At 21.1% G+C, this 22,136-nt stretch overlaps 4 protein-coding genes across 4 annotated transcripts; 2 read left to right on the top strand and 2 right to left on the bottom strand.

The window, feature by feature from the left end:
- Positions 1-4,558: 4,558 nt before the first annotated feature.
- On the top strand, positions 4,559-10,906 carry PBANKA_1329600 (conserved Plasmodium protein, unknown function; the record flags this gene model as incomplete). Its single annotated transcript, XM_034566901.1, has 1 exon — positions 4,559-10,906. The coding sequence occupies one exon, from the start codon at positions 4,559-4,561 to the stop codon at positions 10,904-10,906; it is 6,348 nt and encodes a 2,115-aa protein (XP_034423452.1).
- A 1,253-nt stretch (positions 10,907-12,159) lies between these two features.
- PBANKA_1329500 (protein phosphatase containing kelch-like domains) lies at positions 12,160-14,905 on the bottom strand (the record flags this gene model as incomplete). The annotated part of the gene is made up of 2 exons (XM_034566900.1): positions 12,160-12,244; positions 12,345-14,905. 2 exons carry the CDS (start codon positions 14,903-14,905, stop codon positions 12,160-12,162), a joined length of 2,646 nt encoding a protein of 881 aa, XP_034423451.1.
- Positions 14,906-16,923: 2,018 nt separating this feature from the next.
- Positions 16,924-19,227, top strand: PBANKA_1329400 (conserved protein, unknown function; the record flags this gene model as incomplete). Its single annotated transcript, XM_034566899.1, has 12 exons — positions 16,924-17,033; positions 17,152-17,215; positions 17,326-17,407; positions 17,645-17,700; positions 17,780-17,865; positions 17,963-18,025; positions 18,133-18,152; positions 18,240-18,382; positions 18,519-18,705; positions 18,849-18,900; positions 19,033-19,044; positions 19,164-19,227. The coding sequence occupies 12 exons, from the start codon at positions 16,924-16,926 to the stop codon at positions 19,225-19,227; spliced, it is 939 nt and encodes a 312-aa protein (XP_034423450.1).
- Positions 19,228-19,870: 643 nt separating this feature from the next.
- PBANKA_1329300 (40S ribosomal protein S3, putative) lies at positions 19,871-21,144 on the bottom strand (the record flags this gene model as incomplete). The annotated part of the gene is made up of 3 exons (XM_034566898.1): positions 19,871-20,405; positions 20,545-20,666; positions 21,133-21,144. The coding sequence occupies 3 exons, from the start codon at positions 21,142-21,144 to the stop codon at positions 19,871-19,873; spliced, it is 669 nt and encodes a 222-aa protein (XP_034423449.1).
- Between the last annotated feature and the right edge of the window lie 992 nt (positions 21,145-22,136).

The following is a 22,136-nucleotide window of genomic DNA, read 5'->3' as shown; positions in this document are numbered from 1 at the left end:
TATTATATATATGTATATATGCGCATAATATATATTTTTTTAATTTATTCCTTTTAATACAAATACGATTAGATTTGTAGTTCTCGAATTAGTATACACAATTTTATACAATCGGGGTGTATACATATGCATATTTTATTATATGTATTTATACCTATTTGCAATCTCTATTCTATTTGAATATTCATTTATTATACATACATATATATATTCATAGCGTGCTTTATGATATAGTCTTTATAAAAGTATAAATCCCTTGATTACCAGTTTATATTATTTTTACTTTCTTTTTTTAGCACATAAACTTGATATGTATTAATACATTGTTTTTTTTTTTTTTTTTATAAAGAATAAAATTATATATACATTATAAATAAAACATATTAACACGGATTTTTAAAGGATTAATACAAAAATATGAAATTAATTTTATTTTTTTTCAATTATTTACATTTAATCTTTATTATTTTGTATTTATATACATGATGTTTTTCTTTTATTCTTATGTTTGGTTTGCAGAAATTAATAAATATATGTGTATTATAATGTATTTGCTTTTTTTCTCATATTAATAACAGTATAATACGCATGTTACAATTTTTACATTGTAAAATCAGTTCGTTTTTTTTTTTTTTTTTTATCGCCTTTTCATATTAACATATATTTTTTTCCTCTGTATTACCATTATGCACATAAAAAATAACAATATTATACAATATATGTACATGACAAAATATATTATAAAATATTCTTGTTGTTTTAATAATAAGCACATTAATACTACCCCTCCTCTTGATTTATTGCAAGTTTCTTAATTTAGTTTGGCTTTGCTTTATTTATTATTTTTATTTAAAAGTATAAAAAAAATCATTTTTTTTTACTGTGCTTTAACTTTACACTTATTTTTATATATTTCAGTATTATAAAATTATAGTTATAAATATATAATATTACATGTAATAAGCTATTATTCAAATTTTAATTTGGAGATTATTAAAAAGCTATACTTCAAAAGAAATAATATAATGTGTACAATATATAATCTCTCTATATATATTAATGTAAGCATATATTTATGTTTCCCATTAAAGTAAATAATATTTCATAATGCATTCTTTTCATTTATCGATGATAAAAAATATGTTTGAATAAGCATTTAATTCGAAAAATTATTATAATTAGTAGTTGTATATTTTTCTATATTATACTTTTTGGGTGTAATATTTATACAATAAAATAAATTAAAATATTTTTTTTTTAAATAAAATATTAGTACATCACACCTTATTCATATTAATCGTGTTTCAAAAAAAAAACGATAATTACATTTTTGTTCCTATAAGGTTATTAAAAGAAATGCAAATAAACACACAATTAGTGTAGTGTACATTTATATAATTAAAAGAGTGTATATAAAAGAAAACCAAAGCCAAACATGTATTTGTACTTATCATTGTTCAAAGGGATAAATTTATAATAAGTTTATTGGATGAAAATATTGAAAAGGGAAATAAAAATAAACGAACTCAAAAATAATTGGGAAAAATTATTATTTTTTTTTAACTCTTTATTTATTTCTTTCTTTACTTATTTATTCTTTTATTTTAGTTGGATATTCATGTATTTATCATAAATAAAGAGCAGGAATTAAAAATAATAAGAATTTATTAAGCCTATTAATAAACGAGACAACAATTTGTTATATATTATGATGTCTTTTATATATATAAGTAATTTCGCCCATTATATATTTTATTAATTTTAAGAAAAGTATAAGAATATTTTTGTCTTTCCAAACATAAATATAGTATTAAAAGTTTTTTTTTTTATGTAATATACTATATTGATGATATTAAATAATTCTTATAATTTTTTGTGCTAATTTTGTTTCCCCTCTTATATTTAGTTGTACATAAAATAAAAAGTACATAAATTTGGGAAGCCTATGTTTTTATTTAGGGTAAAGGATTATTATTTTATAAAATTAATAAATAAACATTACATTATAATATTTTTAATTGATTAAATAAATGAAAAAAATAAAGTTTGTATGTAACATTATTTTCTCACATATATGTAAATTATTAAGATATGGGCAATTGAGTATAATATATAAAATACTATTGTAGTTTATTTTATTTATTTTTTCAACAAATAAAAAAACATCTTTTTCATACTATAAAAATATATGGATACAATTTTTTACCAATTTTGTAGAAAAGTGTGTCAAATGTGTACACATTAATAAATAAAATATTTTTATGAAACTTTGAAAAAAATAATAATAATAAACCAGACAATTCAATAATGCATATATTAATATGCTATCATTATTTTATATATATTTATTATATTTAAATAATTTTCATTAGTTAAATAAGTAAATAATAATATATATAACAATTTAGCACTATTGAAACATTTCTTACTATCTTAAACGACATCATGCCATTTTTTGAGTACATATATATACATATACATTCATTATGTACATAGTTTTATATTTTATTTTGTAATAATTAGTGCTGTATTTAATTTACATATATATATATATATGTTTATTTATTTTTCATATAATAGCTGATTTCCCCATGTTTCCACTTTTATATATATATGAATTGTAAATATTGCCACATAATAAATATATAGGCAAATTATTATATTTATTAAAAGTATATTAATAAATATTATTAATATATCCACGGCCAAATATAAAAATATAATATAGAAATAATGTATTTCCCCCTAATGTATTACATTTACTAAATTATAATTAATCTTTTTATATTCATATACTTATATATATTTAATATGAATAAAGGGATTGTTAATATTTCAATAATATATATATTATTTTATATTTATATTTTTTATGATAAATATGTTATGTCCATATATACGTTTTAGTTAATTTCCCTTTTCCCCATTTGATCACTATATTATTTAAAAAATAAATGCATATAACACATAGACATTATTGTATATATTTAATTATTTGCAAGTATTAAGTTATTTTTTATGCATTATAATGCAAATATTAATACATACATAAATCACAGTCCTATATTAATAACAAAAATAAGTGAAAGTACAACCGAACTAGAAATATTATATATCCTTACTATGCTTATTCATTCGCTAATTCATACTTTTGCACACATTTATATTTATAATGGTTTATATTTCCATGTGTCAATATTTTTTCCATTTATATATCTGTATGTGTATTTTTTGTGTGTGAAAACATATTTGTTTGTTTTACAAGGAATATACAATTTTAATTAAATGTAGTAATGTATGAATATGTAGGATGAAGGCATATATAATTATTTATATAACTTTTTATTTGACAATATATTAATAAAAATAAAAAAGTATAAATGTAAACACTTATAATGTACATATGGTTTAATTCTCTTTTATTTTTCATTTGTATTTTTGCTTTAAAAAAAAAGCATATTTTTTTTTTACACGTGATTATTTGGAAGAAATTAAAATATGACATGGTTATTTAATTCATTCAAATGTTCACATATACTTATTTGTATGCATGTATGTATATATTCACATTGATATACTACAACATTTATAGGAATGCATATTAGACATATGATTTCATGATACATGTACATATTTATACAATAATTTATTTAAAGATATAATTTGTATTCTTCAAATAGTCTATTAATTTATTTACATTTAATAGGCTAAAATTTTGTGATAATATTTATGCTATTATCATTTATTTTACAAATTTATAACCTAAATAATTAGTAACCACCTTTAGTATAATAAGTCTATACTGATAAATGCGGATATATACATAGATGAAGAAATAAAGCATTATAATTTTTATTTTAAATAGTACAGATTTTGAATAGTTCTGTATTGTTGTTAAAAATTAAATTATTAATTTATTCCTGTACTATTTTGTTATACTTTTGAAATTTAATAAAAATACTTTTAGTATGTTATATTAGATAAACTGCAAATTAAATGAAAAAAATTACAATGATATTTTTAAAACATATTTTACATTTATTTAACTTTTCTAATTTCATTATTAGTTTTATATGTTACCTATCAAACTAATTACATGTTTTGTATTTGTATAGAACAAAATGTTATAAATATATATCCTTTTTTTTTTTATCATATATATATAAATATATGTGTATACGCTTATAACATTGTAATAACATAACCCTTATATTTTTAAATATAAAATTAGTACAAAAAATAAATATGCAGATATGTGATAGTATGTATATACAGATTCTTTTTTTATCTCGATTTTTCATATTTTTTTCACTTTTAATATAATCAGTAAAATATATATAGCAGTATATCTATTGTGCTTTTTTCCCCTTGATGCTTATTGGGGTTTGCATTTCAAAATAAAGTGAATTAGCAAAAATATTAAAAGTAGGTAGTGAGAAGACAGTAAAATATATCATAATATTAACACATAGTAGCATTAATAATTGGCATGCGCTAATAATTGAAACAAAAAGAATGCAAATATACTTTCATATATGAACTTTTTGTAAATTATATAATGACGATTGTAAATTTAAAAAGCAAGATTAATGATACAATTGAAATGTGCAAAGATAAAACACAATTAAATATTGTAGAAAATAATGTAGATAATTTTTTAAATGGCCGATTAAAAAAAAAACGAAAAGACACAAATAATAATTATTATGGAAATAATAATAAAAATAGAAAAATAGAAAACTACAAAAATACATGGGATTATAATAAAATATTAACAAATGAAAATAATTTTATAAATTTAAATAATATTTATAACATAGAATATAATTACAATGGTGATAATCAAATAACACCCCAATCTATTAATATAACTTATGATACAAATTTGAACATTTTATCAAAAAAAAATAGTAAAGATAATAATAGTGACTGTAATAATATTGAGCAAAATGGTAAGGAAGTTGATAATAATTTATATGAAACCACAAAATATTTTAGTGAAATAGCCAATAATAGTTTTGATCAAATTAATAATATTGGTAATTGTGAAAATATAAAAAATATCTATAGTGATAATGAAGTAACATATACAACACAAATCATGTTTAAACAAAATAATTCCAAGGTAGGATTTGCAAATGATATAAATATGTGTAGTAGTTATGTAAAAGAAAACAATATGACTAATTGGTATGGTATGAATAAAACTTTTTGTGAATTAGACCAGGGAAATAATAAAATTGACGAAGTAAATAATAATATAAACCCTCAATTGGTAAACAATATTAACTATACATATGAAGGAAGTGAGTATTATATAAATAGAGGTAAAAGTAAATGGGAAAAAGATTTTAATGAAATTCCCAATTTAAATAACACATTAAATAATAATAATCGAAAAGACAATGAACAAAATGAATGCGAGAAATTAAACAATTTAGTTGAATTTAAAAATTCTGAAAAATATATTGATAGCTATATATATTCCCTTTTAAAAGATTTTAAGACAACTTGTTTTTATTTTCCTTATCTTCATTATTATGATAAAAAAATATATGAAGAAAAAGAGGATAATATTTTAAAAATATGTCATCATTTTCTAGAATATTTTCGTACAAATATAAAAATAAAAAAAAAAATTAATAATTTTAAAAAAAAATTTTTATATTCTACATTAAATGAAAAAATGGAATATATTAACGATTTTCAATTTTTAAATTTATCACATATTAATAAAGATAATTTTAAGGATAAATTTCTTGAATTATTAGAAAAATATTTACAAAAAAAAAAAAAAAAAAAAGAGCAAATTTATTATAAAATTAAATCATTTCGTAAAATGGAAAAAAAAATGTTCAAACTAAAAGAAAAATGTGTAGAAAATAACTTGTTGCAATTTCCGATAATAAATTTAGATAAATCATTGTCTACCCATAATGAAAATCCAAACAAAGAACCTATAAATTTTAGTGATCGAAATTTTATCATATTATATAATAATGTACAAAAACAAAAATGTCATACATATATAAGTAATAAATTATCATCTTATTGTATATCTTACTATAAAAATATAGTAATAAATTACATTGAAGAATTAATTAAAAGTAGTTTACTTAATTTTTATCATTTATTTAATTCCAAATTGAATGAAAAAATAAATATGAAATATGATAATATGAGATACTTTGAAAAAATAATAATTAATAACCTTTCTTTTTATAAAAATAAAATCAATAAAATGCTTTATTATCTATATATCCATAATATTATAAATAAATCGTTGCAATTTATGAAACCCAAAATATTATGGAATATAAATACTAGCAATGAAGAAAATACTAATTCAGATGAAAATAATAAAATAATAAAAATCAATAAACTTGAAATGGATAAAAATAGTGTCTTTTCTTTAGAGAATAATCAAATAGAAAATAAAATTATACTTTTTTACAAATCAAAAAAAGAACAATTAGAAAAAAATATAGACATGTTTATTTCAAAATTAGCAAGACATACTCATACTGACGATCTTATTAAAAATAATGATAAACTTAATAATGAAATAAAAAAAAATAAAACTTATAAACATGATAGATTAAAATTGTCAGCAGATTTGCAAATAATTTATGATGCATATTGTAATGGAGAAAAAATAATTGTAGCTAAAAATAAAAATGCATTACTAAATAATAAAAAAAATTATAAGCATTTTAATGTTATATCAAAAGAAACAATTTTTGACTTTTATGATAGTATTCAAAAATATAACATAAATAAAGACAAATTTTATACAATAAGAATACATCCAGAAAAAACAAACAAATTAGAAAATATAAATCCAATACAAAATAATACTTTTAATATGGATAATATAAATTATTTTAATGAAAATAACATTTCAAATAATTTAGAAATCATGTCTTTTCAACCATCATATATGTGTGGAATATATAGCACATTTATTAATCCTATGAATAATAGTGGTTTTTCCAATTTAATAGATTATCCTTGTTTATTTAATCAAAGCTATGAAAATTTAGGGGTAGATTATTATGAAAGTTATAAGGATTCAAAAAACGGTTATATTAATAATAGTATTCGTGATTTTTCTCGTAATGTTGATAAAAAATATTTGAATAATATTGGCCCATGCCATTTGAATAATTCACATACAAATGAAAATTATAGCAACATATATTTTTATAATCAGAACAATTGTCTTTTGAACAATTCTGGAATAAATAGCATGTATGAAGATAACAAAATTCATAATGTATGTTTGGATAAAAATGGAAATTACACAAACTTGAAATATTTTGATGATAATTATTACAATATTCAAACTTCTTCAAATAATGGAAATAATATTTATTGTAACGGGGAATTTGGTACCGACGTTCATAATAATGGGAATAGTGGTAACCCTGATGAGCAAGTACTAGAAAATCAACAAAATGAATGCAATTATAATATAACAAATTATAATTCAATGAATAGTTTTGAAAAAAATCCTTATAATATATATAATTGTTCAAATAATACTTTTTCATTTCAAAAAAATCCAAATGAAAATAACTTAGATTGCCAAAATATTTTTGAAAATGTACCAATAAGTTCAAATTTTATAAATGATATACATTTTAAAAATAAAAATATACTAAACACAAATCAGTTTGGTATATATTCACCCTATTATACTAATAACCTAGATCACCAGTATACACTTAGCAACATAACAAATCCTTACATTTTTTCAAATTTAGATAATGCTTCGAGTGGTATAGATTACAATATTAATAGTGGCGATCATATTATTCAAAACAATGATATAGATAATTATGGAAATGAAAAAGAAAATTCTCAAACATATTTAGTGACAAATGTTATAAGTACAAAAAATGAGAGTTTACAAAATAATGTAGAAATAAATGAGGATAATAATATAAAAACCGAGGAAGAAAAATATAAATGCGGTTTTAAAAAAGAAATTTTCTTAGAGCATAATAATAAATATTACGATAAAAACGGGAATATAATCGATACAGAAAAAAAAAAAAATAATAATATTGTATATAATTATTCTGATCCTAATGGTACAAATGAAACCAGTAATTGGAATCAAACGGTAAGACAAGAACAAAATTGCAGAAAATATTTCGAAGAAAAATATGAAGAAAAATGCGAAAATAAAAATGACGAAAATAGAGCTTCCAATGAAGGGAAAACAAACCAAAAAATTGTTAATAGTAAGAATAGTGAAAATATAAATATATATAATAATTATAAATATTTTGAAAATAGTCATAATATAATAAATTCTGTAGATAAAGATTCAGGAGATAATCTCATGAGGGAATATAATAATAATAATAACAATAATAATAATATTAATAATAAAAATAATAATAATATTAATAATAAAAATAATAATAATATTAATAATAACAATAATAATAATATTAATAATAACAATAATAATAATATTAATAATAAAAATAATAATAATATTAATAATAAAAATAATAATAATATTAATAATAAAAATATATTTATATGTGACATGACTAAGGATGAAATAAAAAATTCTGAAAAAATTGATAAATATGAAGAAACAAATGATTTTAGAGGAATTAGAAAAATTGGAGACCTGGATAATAATTTTAATAATGCTCAAGAAATTCTAAATAATTCTGTTGATAAAAATAAAATTAATTTAGGCATAGTTCCTATTGAAGAAATTTTTTTTAATAATAATAATGAAAATAATATAAATATGAACAAACATATTGATAATGATCATGTTATCTTAAATACCCAATCATATAATAACAATAATAATAATAACAATAATAATAATAGTAATAATAACAACAATAATAATAATAATAACAACAATAATAACAATAATAATAATAATAACAATAATAATAATAGTAATAATAACAACAATAATAATAATAATAACAACAATAATAATAATAACAACAATAATAATAATAATAATAATAATAATAATAATAATAATAACAATAATAATAACAATAATAATAACAATAATAATAATAATAATAATAATATTTTAAATATAAATGAAAGCCCTACTCCAACTATTAGTCATATAAATGACTCTGAAGAAATTATTTTAAATAAGCCCAATAATCTTTCTATTGACAATTGCTTTTTTAATAGTACCATCCCCGATAATAGTAGATCGAATAATTATTCCCCTATTGGTGGATCAGTTTTAGATACCTTAGACAATATGAACAATGTCAAAAGTATTAGTGGAAAGACTGTTAATAGCAATAGCTATTTTGATATTTCTGGGTTTAAACTAAATGGCTATTCGGTAAGTAATTATGAAAATAAATTTATCAATAATGAATATTATCTGAACAACACAACAAATAGAGAGATAATAAGCAATGCAAAAAATAATAGTAATATTGGAAAAATTGGTAATTTTTCAAATAGCCCAAATTTAAATAAAATTAAAACTAACATAAATAGTATATTAAACATAAATATACTAAATAATCATAACATAAATAACATATCCCAGAATACAAATTACAGTCTTAATAATAATAATTTTAGTCACAATAATAATTATGATAATATAGATAATGATAATTTTAAGGGAGATATAAAAAATAATAAAATGAATTTATACTACAATAATGATAATACATATAATATGATGGATAATGGAAATATAATGAATATAAATCAAATGAGTCCTTTTTTTTGTACGAATTATGTAAATACTCAAACTGATTATAATAATAATAATGGAGTTAATACTTTTAGAGGAATTATTCCAAATAATGATACAAATGATAATCAAAATGACGAAGTAAATTATATAGAACCCAAAACTCCCAAAAAAAAAGGGAGAAAAAGTAAAAAAGAAATTAATTACAATGATAATAATGCCCTTATTTTGGATAATGGAAATAAAAATAATAATAATAATAGTAATACTATAGCTAATATAGGTAGTTCAGAAAGTTATGACGAAATTGTAAACAAATATAACACACAAATAATGAGTAAAATCATAAATAACTATCAAAATGTGAATATATACGAAAATAATAAGTTGTATGAAAATGATAATGTACCCATATATGATGGAAACCTAAATGCGAATGGGTTTGAACACCCTTGTGACACTTTTAATATGAATGAGTTTATGCATCCCTCGGTTCATAATAATGCAAATATAGACATGCAAAATATAGGAAATTTAGAAATAAAAAATAATATAAATATATATAATTACAACGAAAATAAAAAAAATAATATGGATATGCAATACGATAGCAATAATATGCAATACAATAACAATAATATGCAATATAATAACAATAATATGCAATACAATAGCAATAATGTGCTTGGTCATTTTAACTATTATAGAAATACAATTGGTACTAATATTGGCGAAATAAATAATATTGGTAATAATAACATGACGAACAATTACAATGTTTATCCAAATGAATTAATTTATACAAAAGTAGAGAATATGAATAATATAATAAATAATAACACTATTTATAATTATAATAATATTAATAATCGCGATGACCTAAATTCCACATTTGATGAAGATAAATTGTGTAAAAAAAAAGAAAAAAAAAAAAAAGAAAAAAAAAATACAAATATAAATAAATCGCAATCATGCAACTTAAGTTCATCAAAGAAAAAACGGTTTGGTCATACGGGTCCTCCAACAGCAGAAAGATTAAGTCAATTACTTTATGAAGAAAGCTTATCAGTCCCACAAATAGCTGCCCTATATGGTGTTCATAGAACTACTGTTGCAAGGTGGTGTCATAATAGAAAAATTATTCAAAAACAAACTAATTATCATGGAAAGAAAAAAATAAGCACATAATAAAATGTGTAAATCATAGTGATTAAATTATAGACGATAAATCACTATTTTTTAAGCCACCATAATTATAAATGGGGACTAGGATGATTATATATTTTTCTGGAAATTATGCACAATTTGCTATTCCAGGAATATATCTAAAATAATAGATATTCTATAATATTTTTAGTAAATTTGTATTTCTTGTTTTAGCTGTATTATTTTTATAATAATTTTTAACACAAAATATGCATAGAATGGTGTTAAAAATTTTGTGTATACTGTATAAAATTAATATATAAGGAAATAATTCAAATTAGAGAAAAAAAATTCATGAGTTTCAGAATTCAGAAATATATAAATGGATAATCATATAATTTCTTTCGATGAACTATATGGGGAGAAATATTTTAATGATATACTTATCATTTGAAATAGGGATAATAAATATTCATTATAATCAGAATATTCAAAAGCCCCCCCCCCCAAAAAAAATATTTAATATTATAAAAAGATATATTTTTAAATGTCTTTTCTAAAAAATTAATCACATATTGAGATTTGTTACTGAATATGTAAGTTAATTATTCAATTTCTCCTCAGGAATGATTTGCCTGCATAATTTGAAAAAATTGATAAACCGGCAAATTGATGAAATCGCAAAAATGATGTGCTCCTTTTTAGTTTGAAAACATATGCATATATAATTCTATACATGTATATACATATATTTATATCGAATTTTCCCTTATTTTTTATTCGCTTGTGAAATTTGTTACGTGCTATAATTCCCTTATCTAATACTTATTTTTTTTTAATTTATATTTTTTGGAAATAGTATTAATAAGATTGTTTATAAAGATAAAATAAATATATAAAAATTCAAAGTTACAAAACTTGTAGATTTACATCAAAAAAAATGTATATATAAAGCAATGTGAAATAAGAGTCGGCAATAGACCCCTTATATCACAAGTTTTTATTTCCACATGGATTTATTATATCTTTCTACATACGAATATTAATTATTATTACCAAATATGCACGTATAAAGTGTATATATATATATATATATATATATATATATAATAAGATACACTTTATGTAATAACTTCAAATACAATATAACATAACACTAAGTTTTTATTTAAAAGCAAAGGAAGAAACATTGCTTAGTATAGTTAGCCCATCTTGTTTTGTAAATTTTTTAATTAAATACACATATTAAAAGTAAATTTCCATAATATAAAGGCATAATAATAATAAAGGGAATTTTATGGAGCCCCATAATTTAATTCTCTCATTTTCGGTTGACTTCTTGGTGGGGTTGGTGGTCTCAATTCGGTCATTTTTGTGTCCCTAAAAAAAGAAAAATATGTATAAATATTAGATAAGGAATTGCTATATATATGTTTAGAAAGCAAGGATATAAAACAAACGAATGGATTATAAAACTTACCATGTACTAAAGAAACGGACTTCATCCTTAGCAGGATATATTAGCTTTGGTATTACTGTGAAATCTCTTCGAATAAATAATAATGCACCTGCATTTTTGTGAGAATTACAATAATTTGTTGCTGAAAATAAAGTTATTAGTTTTCCGCCCGCAAATCGCTCAAATCCATCCATTACACACTCATGAGCTCTTATAATTAATTGTAGATCATTATCTTCTAAAAATTTATGAACTCTATCTGGTCCATATTTTACAATATGACCAGTTCCATCAGGATCTCTTATATCATTAGGTATCGTTCCTAATACAGAATCATTATCAGTGGGATCAGACCATAAAAGATCTGTAACTTTTTGTTCATTTAAATTTTGAGGAACTTGTGAAACTATTAAAGGTCGTTTTAATTGAGAAATATCAGATATAGTATGAATAGATTTCCCTATACCTCCATGGACACATAATATTTTTTCTTCAACTAAAGCTCCGATAGGTATCCATTCAAATACCTGATTGATTTGTGCCCAACATGATGATTTATCATCAACATCTTCTTTTAACCTTCTTCTGCATTCTTCTTGAAATCCATACAAACTATTTATAGCCATGTCCTCATGATTTCCTCTAATTAGATGTATTTGCTTAGGATATTTGCATTTGAGTGCAAAAAGTAAACAAATAACTTCTAAACTATTAGAACCCCTATCAACATAATCACCTAAAAATAGATAATCATTTGAATCTATATCACCAACTGCATTTAATTTTTCCCCTAAATCTTCTTCTACAGGAGATTTATATAATTGGAATAATCTCATCAAATCATAGTATTGGCCATGTATATCACCATATATTTTTATCGGAGCTCTTAATTTTAATACCATATCTTCTTGCTTAAATATATCAATAACCATAGAACATAATATAGATACATTTGACCATGGAATAATAAAAATAGAATCTGAATTATGATTGTATTGTATTTCAAATTGAGTAATATTTGGATTTAACAAAGTTGTAATCACTTTATCATAAACTGTATTTTTAAATTCACTAATATAATTTACAGGTGTGCATAATACACCATTATTAATTTTTCTTCCTTCTTCTTCTAATTTATCAATAGAAATTTTTCGAACAAGTAATGCAAAATCACTTCCAGTTTCTTGAACGGCATGTGCATGTGCAGCTAATCTAATTGTATTCGATAGTGATTTATTCACACTATTATTATTGGATAGTCTAAATAAAGATGAACTAGGTGAATCGAGCATATTTCTGTAGTGTGAATTTTGTATATTTCCTGATGATAAATTTGAAGTTGGGCTATTTTTTTTACTATCATTCAATTGTTTCGATTTCATATATTGATTTTTTGATCCACTTTGTTGTAGCTGTTTCTGAGTAGTAATAACATCTTGCCCATTTAAATTATATGAATTTATATTTTTTACTTCTGTAATTTTATTCTTATTTGTTTCATTTAAATTTGATTTTTGTTTTAAAGATGATTGTTTTATTGGACCTTTTTTATCTGTATCTAAACCATTTAATGAATTTAAAAGACTATAACATTCTAAGCATTCTAACTCATTAGTTGGATACTGCTGTGTTTGATGACTAAACCCACCAAATGTATATATAGTATATTTGTACATCCAAGATGTATGTCTAAATTTAGAAATAGGGGGGAATGTAACCCATTCAATTGTTTCTGTATTGTAAAGAGCAGTCGATAATGGTATAGAGCAACCATTATCATTTCTACCACCTAAAACAAACAATTTAGATCCTATAAATACGCAAGTATGTTGATATCTAGCTTCTGGGGGTGACCCTTTTTTAATAGGAGCTTCAACCCAATCCCATCTACCATCTCTATGTTGTCTTAGACCCCATGTATCATTTAATGATTTATTTTCAGAATTTCGACCACCAAATATTACAATCATACCTGTAGCAGGTCCTTCTTTACACATATCAGCTGAATGATAAACTCTTGGTGAAGGTACTTTAGAATTATTTGATATTATAACTTGAATCCATTCAAAAGGTGGCATTTCTACATGCATAAACCATACATCGTTTAATGCATGTTGTCCATCATTTCCTCCAAAAACTATTAAATTAGGTTTGCTATATACCATTACATGACCATATCGTCTACCTGGGGATACCCCTTTTGTAGGAACTGTCATCCATGAATATTTCTGCTCTCTTCTCAAATCTAATATATATAAATCGTCTAATGATAATGATCCTCCGCCTGTTGCACCTCCATATATAACTAATTGTTGTTCATCTACACAAGCAGCAGCATGGGCAGCCCTAGCTGTTGGTGTGTTTTCTGTTATTAATTTTTTCCATTTATTTTGGGTTAAATCATATAAATATATATCATCTGTTATATTATATTTTCCTGCGTCACCTATTGCCCCACCAAATATTGCAACTTTATTATTACCTAAGTATGTTGCAGTATGACCAAAACGCGGAACTGGAATATCTCCCTTTTGTTTTTCTTTTCTACAAACATTCGTTTCTTTAAATGATCCATTATTCATTTGTCATAAAGCAAAAAAAAGACAAAGGAGAAATATACAATGAATAAAATTTTTAAAGTAAATGTGCAAGATATATAAATAAATATGTATATATAATTGGTTAAGGGTGGTGGGAAATGTAATATTTCAAGTTAATTACACACACTATGAAGTTATGCATATGCAAATTGCCGTAAATATTTGACAAAAACAAATAATAAACAAAAAAATAAGGAGATAAATAAAACAATATATCGTAGCTTTTATTTATATGCCTGTTGTATAATTATTTATTTATGCTTGGAAAAATGGGAGCATATATACTTATGTATGTTATATTTTATATGTTTAAATATGGTTTGTTCTGTTTTTTTTTTGTTTTTTTATCATAAATTAAAAAGCATTTTTAACAAAATTGTATAATATAAAAAAATATATATTTCGTGATATTTGCATGTTTATTATATAATATGTGTATGATATACGTAAAAAATAATGTTTTCTTTCCTTTTTAAGTAAGAAAAATATATTGGGTGTAAAACTTTATTTTCATTCCTTTTTACTTAGGATATTAAATTCAATTTTTTTAACATTTAAAGAAAAAATATGAATGAAAATAATAATTGTAAGGACGAACGAACACAGTTTTATGTGTAAATAATCCAATGCAAAGAGTTGGATTTTAAAAAATTAATGTGTGAGATCAATGCAAAAAAAAAACATAAAATAAAAATAACAGATATATTATTATGCCAAAACACAATATAAAACATGTTTTTATGTGTAATTTATATAATGCAACACTTTATGCGATTTAGTATAAATCACATATATTTATTTATATTAATAGGCATTTTAATAAACAAAAAATATTATCGAAAAAATTATTATATTCATATAACTTCCAATAGGCTTAATGTGTTTATATTGAGGGCATTTGCATATTTTACTTTTGCTTATTATGAACAAAAAAATATATAGTGGAATTCAATCAAAAAAAATATATATACCAAATTTGTATTCTTTATATGAATTTTATTATATATACTTTTTTCTTTTAGTTTTTCATTTAATTTTACATATTATAAAGAAATATTCCTCAGATATAATTATTAAAAAACAAAACACACATGTATTATATATATGTCCTATTCTTATGAAATAATCTAAAAATATTAACAAATTTATAATCATGAAAGTAAATGGAATTTTAAAACTGTTATATAGAATATAGTTTTAATATATATATGATATTCAATAAGAAAAATTTATGCATAATTTTCACCCGTGTATTTATTAAAAAAATAAAAATATTTACATATATGATGTTATGAGCATGTAACTTTATTTATTATTAATGTCTTTTAATATTGAGGGGTATTGAAATTAGCAATATCAAAATAATTTTTTATGTGGTACTTTATTGCATATTCCCATATTTAAGGATTTCAATAAAAACAAATAAATAGAAGTTTTAAAAAATATTTCATGATATATATGTAATATACACATGGATATTAATATACTATGAAACATAAACGTATTTTATTCGGTCTATTTCTTAAGGAAGAATTCCTTTTCCAATGCTTTAATTCCCCTTTTTTTCGAATATATATAGAGCTATTAATTTGTTTGAAAATACAAAATTGGGGGGTATATTATTTGTATTTAATAGTATATTAACATATAAAAACTTACTATAAAAATACAATTGTAACATTAAAAATAGTCATAGATTATATTATATTTTCTGAAACAATTTTTATAAAATATAAGAGCCATTCGTTGCCTTTTTTATTAATATAATGTGCATATTAGAATGAAAATCATGTAAATACACTTTTCTTTCATATTATATGACACATCAATTCACAAAATTTAACAATTCGAATCAAAGTGAGGAATAATAATAATGAAATGAAATAAAGATAAGCGTATAATAAAATAGCTATTAAATTCTCTTATTATTTGATATGTATATATAATATGTATACATTTAATAACTTGTTTAAATTTTGTCTTTTTTCTTTAGAACAAAAATGAAACGTGTATATTTTGTCTTGTGTGTATTATTCTCTATACTTAATATAAACCTTTCTGAAGAAAATTTACCTCATAGAGAAAATGATAGTTCTATATTTTATTATGGGTTAATAAATAACACATATATTATTTGTATTATTACAATTATCATTTTATATATTTTTGAGGCTATTTACATATAGTTATGTATTAATATGTATTTATTTATTTTTTTTTTTTTGAAGGTTCATAAATAATGAAAAATATCAACATTATCTGCCATCTAAATATAACAATATAGATTTTGATGTAAAAAAAAAATATTAAAATTTGCTTTTTTGGTGATCTACTTTATTCTAAATTTTTTATTTTAATTTATTCCATATATATATTATTATTGTGTTTTTGTATTTTTTAAGACGGATTTGATAAAACTATCATGTCATAAAGGATATATCATAGAAATCAAAAAGGCGTCTATAGTAGATTTAAATGAGGAAGGTACCTCATTTTATATACTTTATTTATATAATTTTTTACATGCCTATATATATATATGAATTTATGTATATGTCAAACTTCTCTCATTTATCGTTTCATTATTATATTTTGCTTATTAAATATTTAAAGTTAAAAAGTATTTTCAAAAAGAAAAAATCATCTGAATAATATGTGTAATTAATAATTTACTTTACAATATCTACATTTATCTCATTCTAATATAATTTATTTGTATAGAAAATAATTACACGCATATGGCAAAAGAACTATGCTTTAAAAAGGAGCAGTGTCAGGTATGCAATAAAAAGTAAATCACAATTATTCAAAGTATTTTGTGAATTTATTACAAGACGCCCATTTGTTTGTTTTAAGATTGACGTTAAAAAATTCAAAAGAAACACAAAAAATAAACAACTTGATTTCAATTCAAAACTCGCCGTAGAATACATCTGTTTGAGGTTAGGATTTTTATTATTATATAAATGACATATATCATTAACATGCATATATTTTAATAGTGAAAAGTGTGTCTTTTTTTTTCCGTTTTTTTGATAGTTCTCAAAAGAATCTTTATGATGGATCCAGTTTTCATCAAGGAGTTACCCACAAATATCTTATGTAATCTCTTTTTTTTTTTATTTTATTTTTAATAAATTTAAAAAATTTTACATTTTTCACCCGCATATTCACAAATAAATATATATTTTATAATTTTAAAAATAAAGAGTACGAGATAAATCTCTAGGTAATTTGAATTTTATAAATAAGATACATATAAATATGACAAAATAAATAATCCAGATTGTGTAAAGCAATAATTTATTTGTTATAGCATGCATTCAAAATGATAAAGATTTAAAGAAGTTTGTATCTGTATCCAAAGCTTTAGAATCATGTAGTTTATGGAATTGTAAATACGTTGTATGGAATGATGAAGAAAAAAAAGCAATTATATGCAATGACAATAGATCAGATGTAAGCATATATATATATATATATATATATATTGAAACAAAATAATACAAAAATGATATTTAATAATTTTATACTTAATATTACATCATAATTAACGAACAAAAACATAATGTGAATGCTTTATTTTTTTTATTAGAATCTAATAACAAAAAATAACGATATAACGTATATTAATCCTACTGTTTTTTATACATATGGATATACAACATTTTTGAACTACGTGGCTATATGTGATGAGGTTGTAAAAGGTATAGCATACAATCTAAGTATGGGAAAATCAGTTAATACTTGTAAAAATTTGGATTGTGATTTTTTTACAAAAAGTAATTTAAATTATAAAATAATAATAAAGATAAATTTTATGATAATAATAGAAGTAAAAATATGAGCACATAAAATAAAGATGGACAAAATTATACGTATACATATTTATAAATGATCTTTATTCTTGCAATAAATTTTATAGGTTATGCAGGATCAATAAAATCGTTAAACAATAATAAGAATGGAAAAACTTGGTACCCATAAAATTATATTTCAGCATAATTTTGATATATGCATATGTATATACATATAAGTAAAAGCCCTTGCATAAATAAGAATCAACTATGAAATTTCATGAGAAATATGATTTTTTTTGTAATTCATAGGTTTTGCAAAGGGTACATTTATAAAAGGGATTATACATTTATATAGATTCCATATATATAAGAAATACAATGATAACATTTATGCTATATGTATAAATATATTTTATATGTTTCGTTGATTTTTTTGGTAGCTTTCCAACCATTGTTCCAATGGATGGGTTTGTTACAAGTGTTAATTTAAGTAAATTTGCTTAAAAATATTATTAATTTTTTTTTATCAACATTTGTATCATCACTAGTGTATATTCCTAATAAATAAATCACTTGGATTATTTGTTTTTTAAAATTTACAAATCTACAAAAACCTTAACATAATTTCATATATATATAAAAGTATCACCTTTTTATTGCTAATACTGCATAATGGGAATACATAGCCGTATAAATTTTTTAAGCTTATAAAAAAAAAATATATATTTTAGCAGTGTTATTTATTTCTTTGATAAAATGAAACACTTAGCTCATCCCAGTAAATTAATTAATGTTTATCTTTTTCGATAAACTTTTTTATTATATTTTTTTGAAAATGATACAAATATTCATTATTATAAATATGAATATGGTAAACAAAATAATACATAAGAACTATTTATAGGCATATATACATAATTTTGTATCGAACAAAAATATAATAACATAATTTTATTATCCATTTTGTAAACTTTTATTTCAATTAAAAGTTCACATTATTTTCTTTTTTTTTTAATGGAATTAAAGATAATATTTTAACAGTTTCTATATATACTTATATATGTTTGTTTTTAATTTAAAAAAAGAAAAAAAGTGCTTATATAACTAATTTTTATATTTTTTTAATTTTGTATATGCATATAAGTTTTTATAATGCATCTACTGTATCGGTTTTAGGTTCTAAAACAGAAATATTATCAGGCAATATCGATGGTAATCCAGTTTTTGTATCAATTGCAGTTGGTAACATAATTTTAACCTTTATACCTAATACACCTTGTTTTAATTGTGCTGATCTGGTAGCAGTATTTACAAATCTTTTTGATGGTTCACCAGTAGATATTAAATATCCATCTCTAAACTTCATGCTTTTAGCTCTTTGTGCTCTTAATTTACCAGAAACAATAACTTCACATCCCTTTGCTCCTGATTCCATGATATGTCTTAAAACACCATAACATGCTCTTCTTACAGCTAAACCTTTTAGAAGTTTATATCTTAATGATTCGGCTTGTGCCATTGCGCATAATCCTCTGTTTTCTACTCTCTCTGCAAATAACTCAACACTATTTGTCAATTTATTAAAGAATCTTTTTTGAACTAATGAAGTTAATTCTCGTATTCTACGTCCCTTATCACCAAGTACTTCCCTAGTACGAGTAGCTCTAATAATAACCTCCGTTCTATAAAAAAAATGGAATATATACAAATGTATAAATTATAGGAATAGACACACAAATTTTGTTATAATCATCAAAATTATAATGCATTCGACATATGTATATCATTTGTATTTATATATTTCTGTTTTGTTGTATTTACCTTATTGGTGTAACTCTGACTTCAACACCTGAATATCCATCCTCTGCTAAAATTCGAGCTAAAAATTCATTTAGCTCAGCTTGAAAAACACCATCATTAATAAATTTTCTTTTCTTTGATATCTGTATTAAAAGAAAAAATTAAGATATATAAGTATATGCATGTATGTTAATAGTTATATATATAATATAGAACAAGAGAAATATATACGTTCTTATATTTCCAATATATACAATAGATAAAAATATATATATAATAGATAGATAGAATATTATATAATTATATATTAATAGAGGATAATTTCTACCCCCACATTATATATAACAATTTAAATAACAAATATATATTATCAAATAATATGTAAAAATAATAGGTTTCCCCCCCCATATATACATCATACATTTTCCCCTTTTTCTTATTATATATATGATAGTATTCCTAATATTATACAAGTCATATATCTTTTATATTTAACTAAGCGGGGGAACCATTTATTTTTATTTATTTTTTTTTATATGCAAAGTCCCAAAAATTACATAATATCACATTATATTATATAAATTATATGTATTTTTATTTTAAACTTACAGGAGGTGACATCTTCAGAAATTTATTTTAGCTTTAATAATTTAATAAATTATGTTATTGAAATTTATTTATATTTTTAATTTAAAATATTTTTAATATTTTCCATAAATTTTTTAAATATATTTTTTGGAGTTCTTTTAATTCGAAATATATAAAGAATTAAAAAAAAATAATTATTTCCCTTATTTTTTTATAAAAAATATATATTATTATTACATTATATATGTATATAACAATAATATGGTCATTTGCAAGAGCGAAGTGTATTTTTATAATATGAAAATAACATACCCTCAGAATTGTTTTTTTAGTGCGATTATTATAATATATTAACACGTAATGAAAAGTGACAAATTTTGTATGCATATGTTACCCTATACTAAAATTAAAAATATATTATGCTATTTTATATATTAAGGCTATTTTTCAATATATATAAATTAATATTATTAATTATAAAAAATGTTCTTAATATATATATATATATGCATTTTTTTTAAAGAACAATTATAAAAAAATATAGTAAGCTTATTCCCAAGGATCTTTTTTTTTTAAGTATATAAAAAAAATAAGAAAAAAGGGATTAAGCCTATAAGAATCCCCTTACTCACTTTAAATATCCCATATAAATTATTAACACTATATAATAAATTAAGGGGAAAAATAAAACAAGCCTTTAAATTATATAAGTTGTAAAAAAATAAAAATTTATTGTCATTCTTAGATTATTTTTGTTAACAAAAAGTATTTTTTTTTATTATAAAAGTTATATTTATTAAATTTTTAAATAAACGGTTTTTAAGTAAAAAAATTATTTTCATCATAAATAATTAAGATAAAGGGTTTATTAAATAAAATATTTTCAATTTTTTTTTGTATTCTTTTATAATACATAAATAAATAATATATATTATTACATATATTTTTTTCAATCGTCAAATTGTATAATATACTTTTTCATAAAACGATAATAATACAAAATAATAACCAAATAATAAAATAGA

This window comes from Plasmodium berghei, assembly GCF_900002375.2.
Source record: "Plasmodium berghei ANKA genome assembly, chromosome: 13".
Lineage (NCBI taxonomy): Eukaryota > Apicomplexa > Aconoidasida > Haemosporida > Plasmodiidae > Plasmodium > Plasmodium berghei.
The sequence above is the reverse complement of the archived record's forward strand: the minus strand, read 5'-3'. Positions and strand labels throughout refer to the sequence as shown.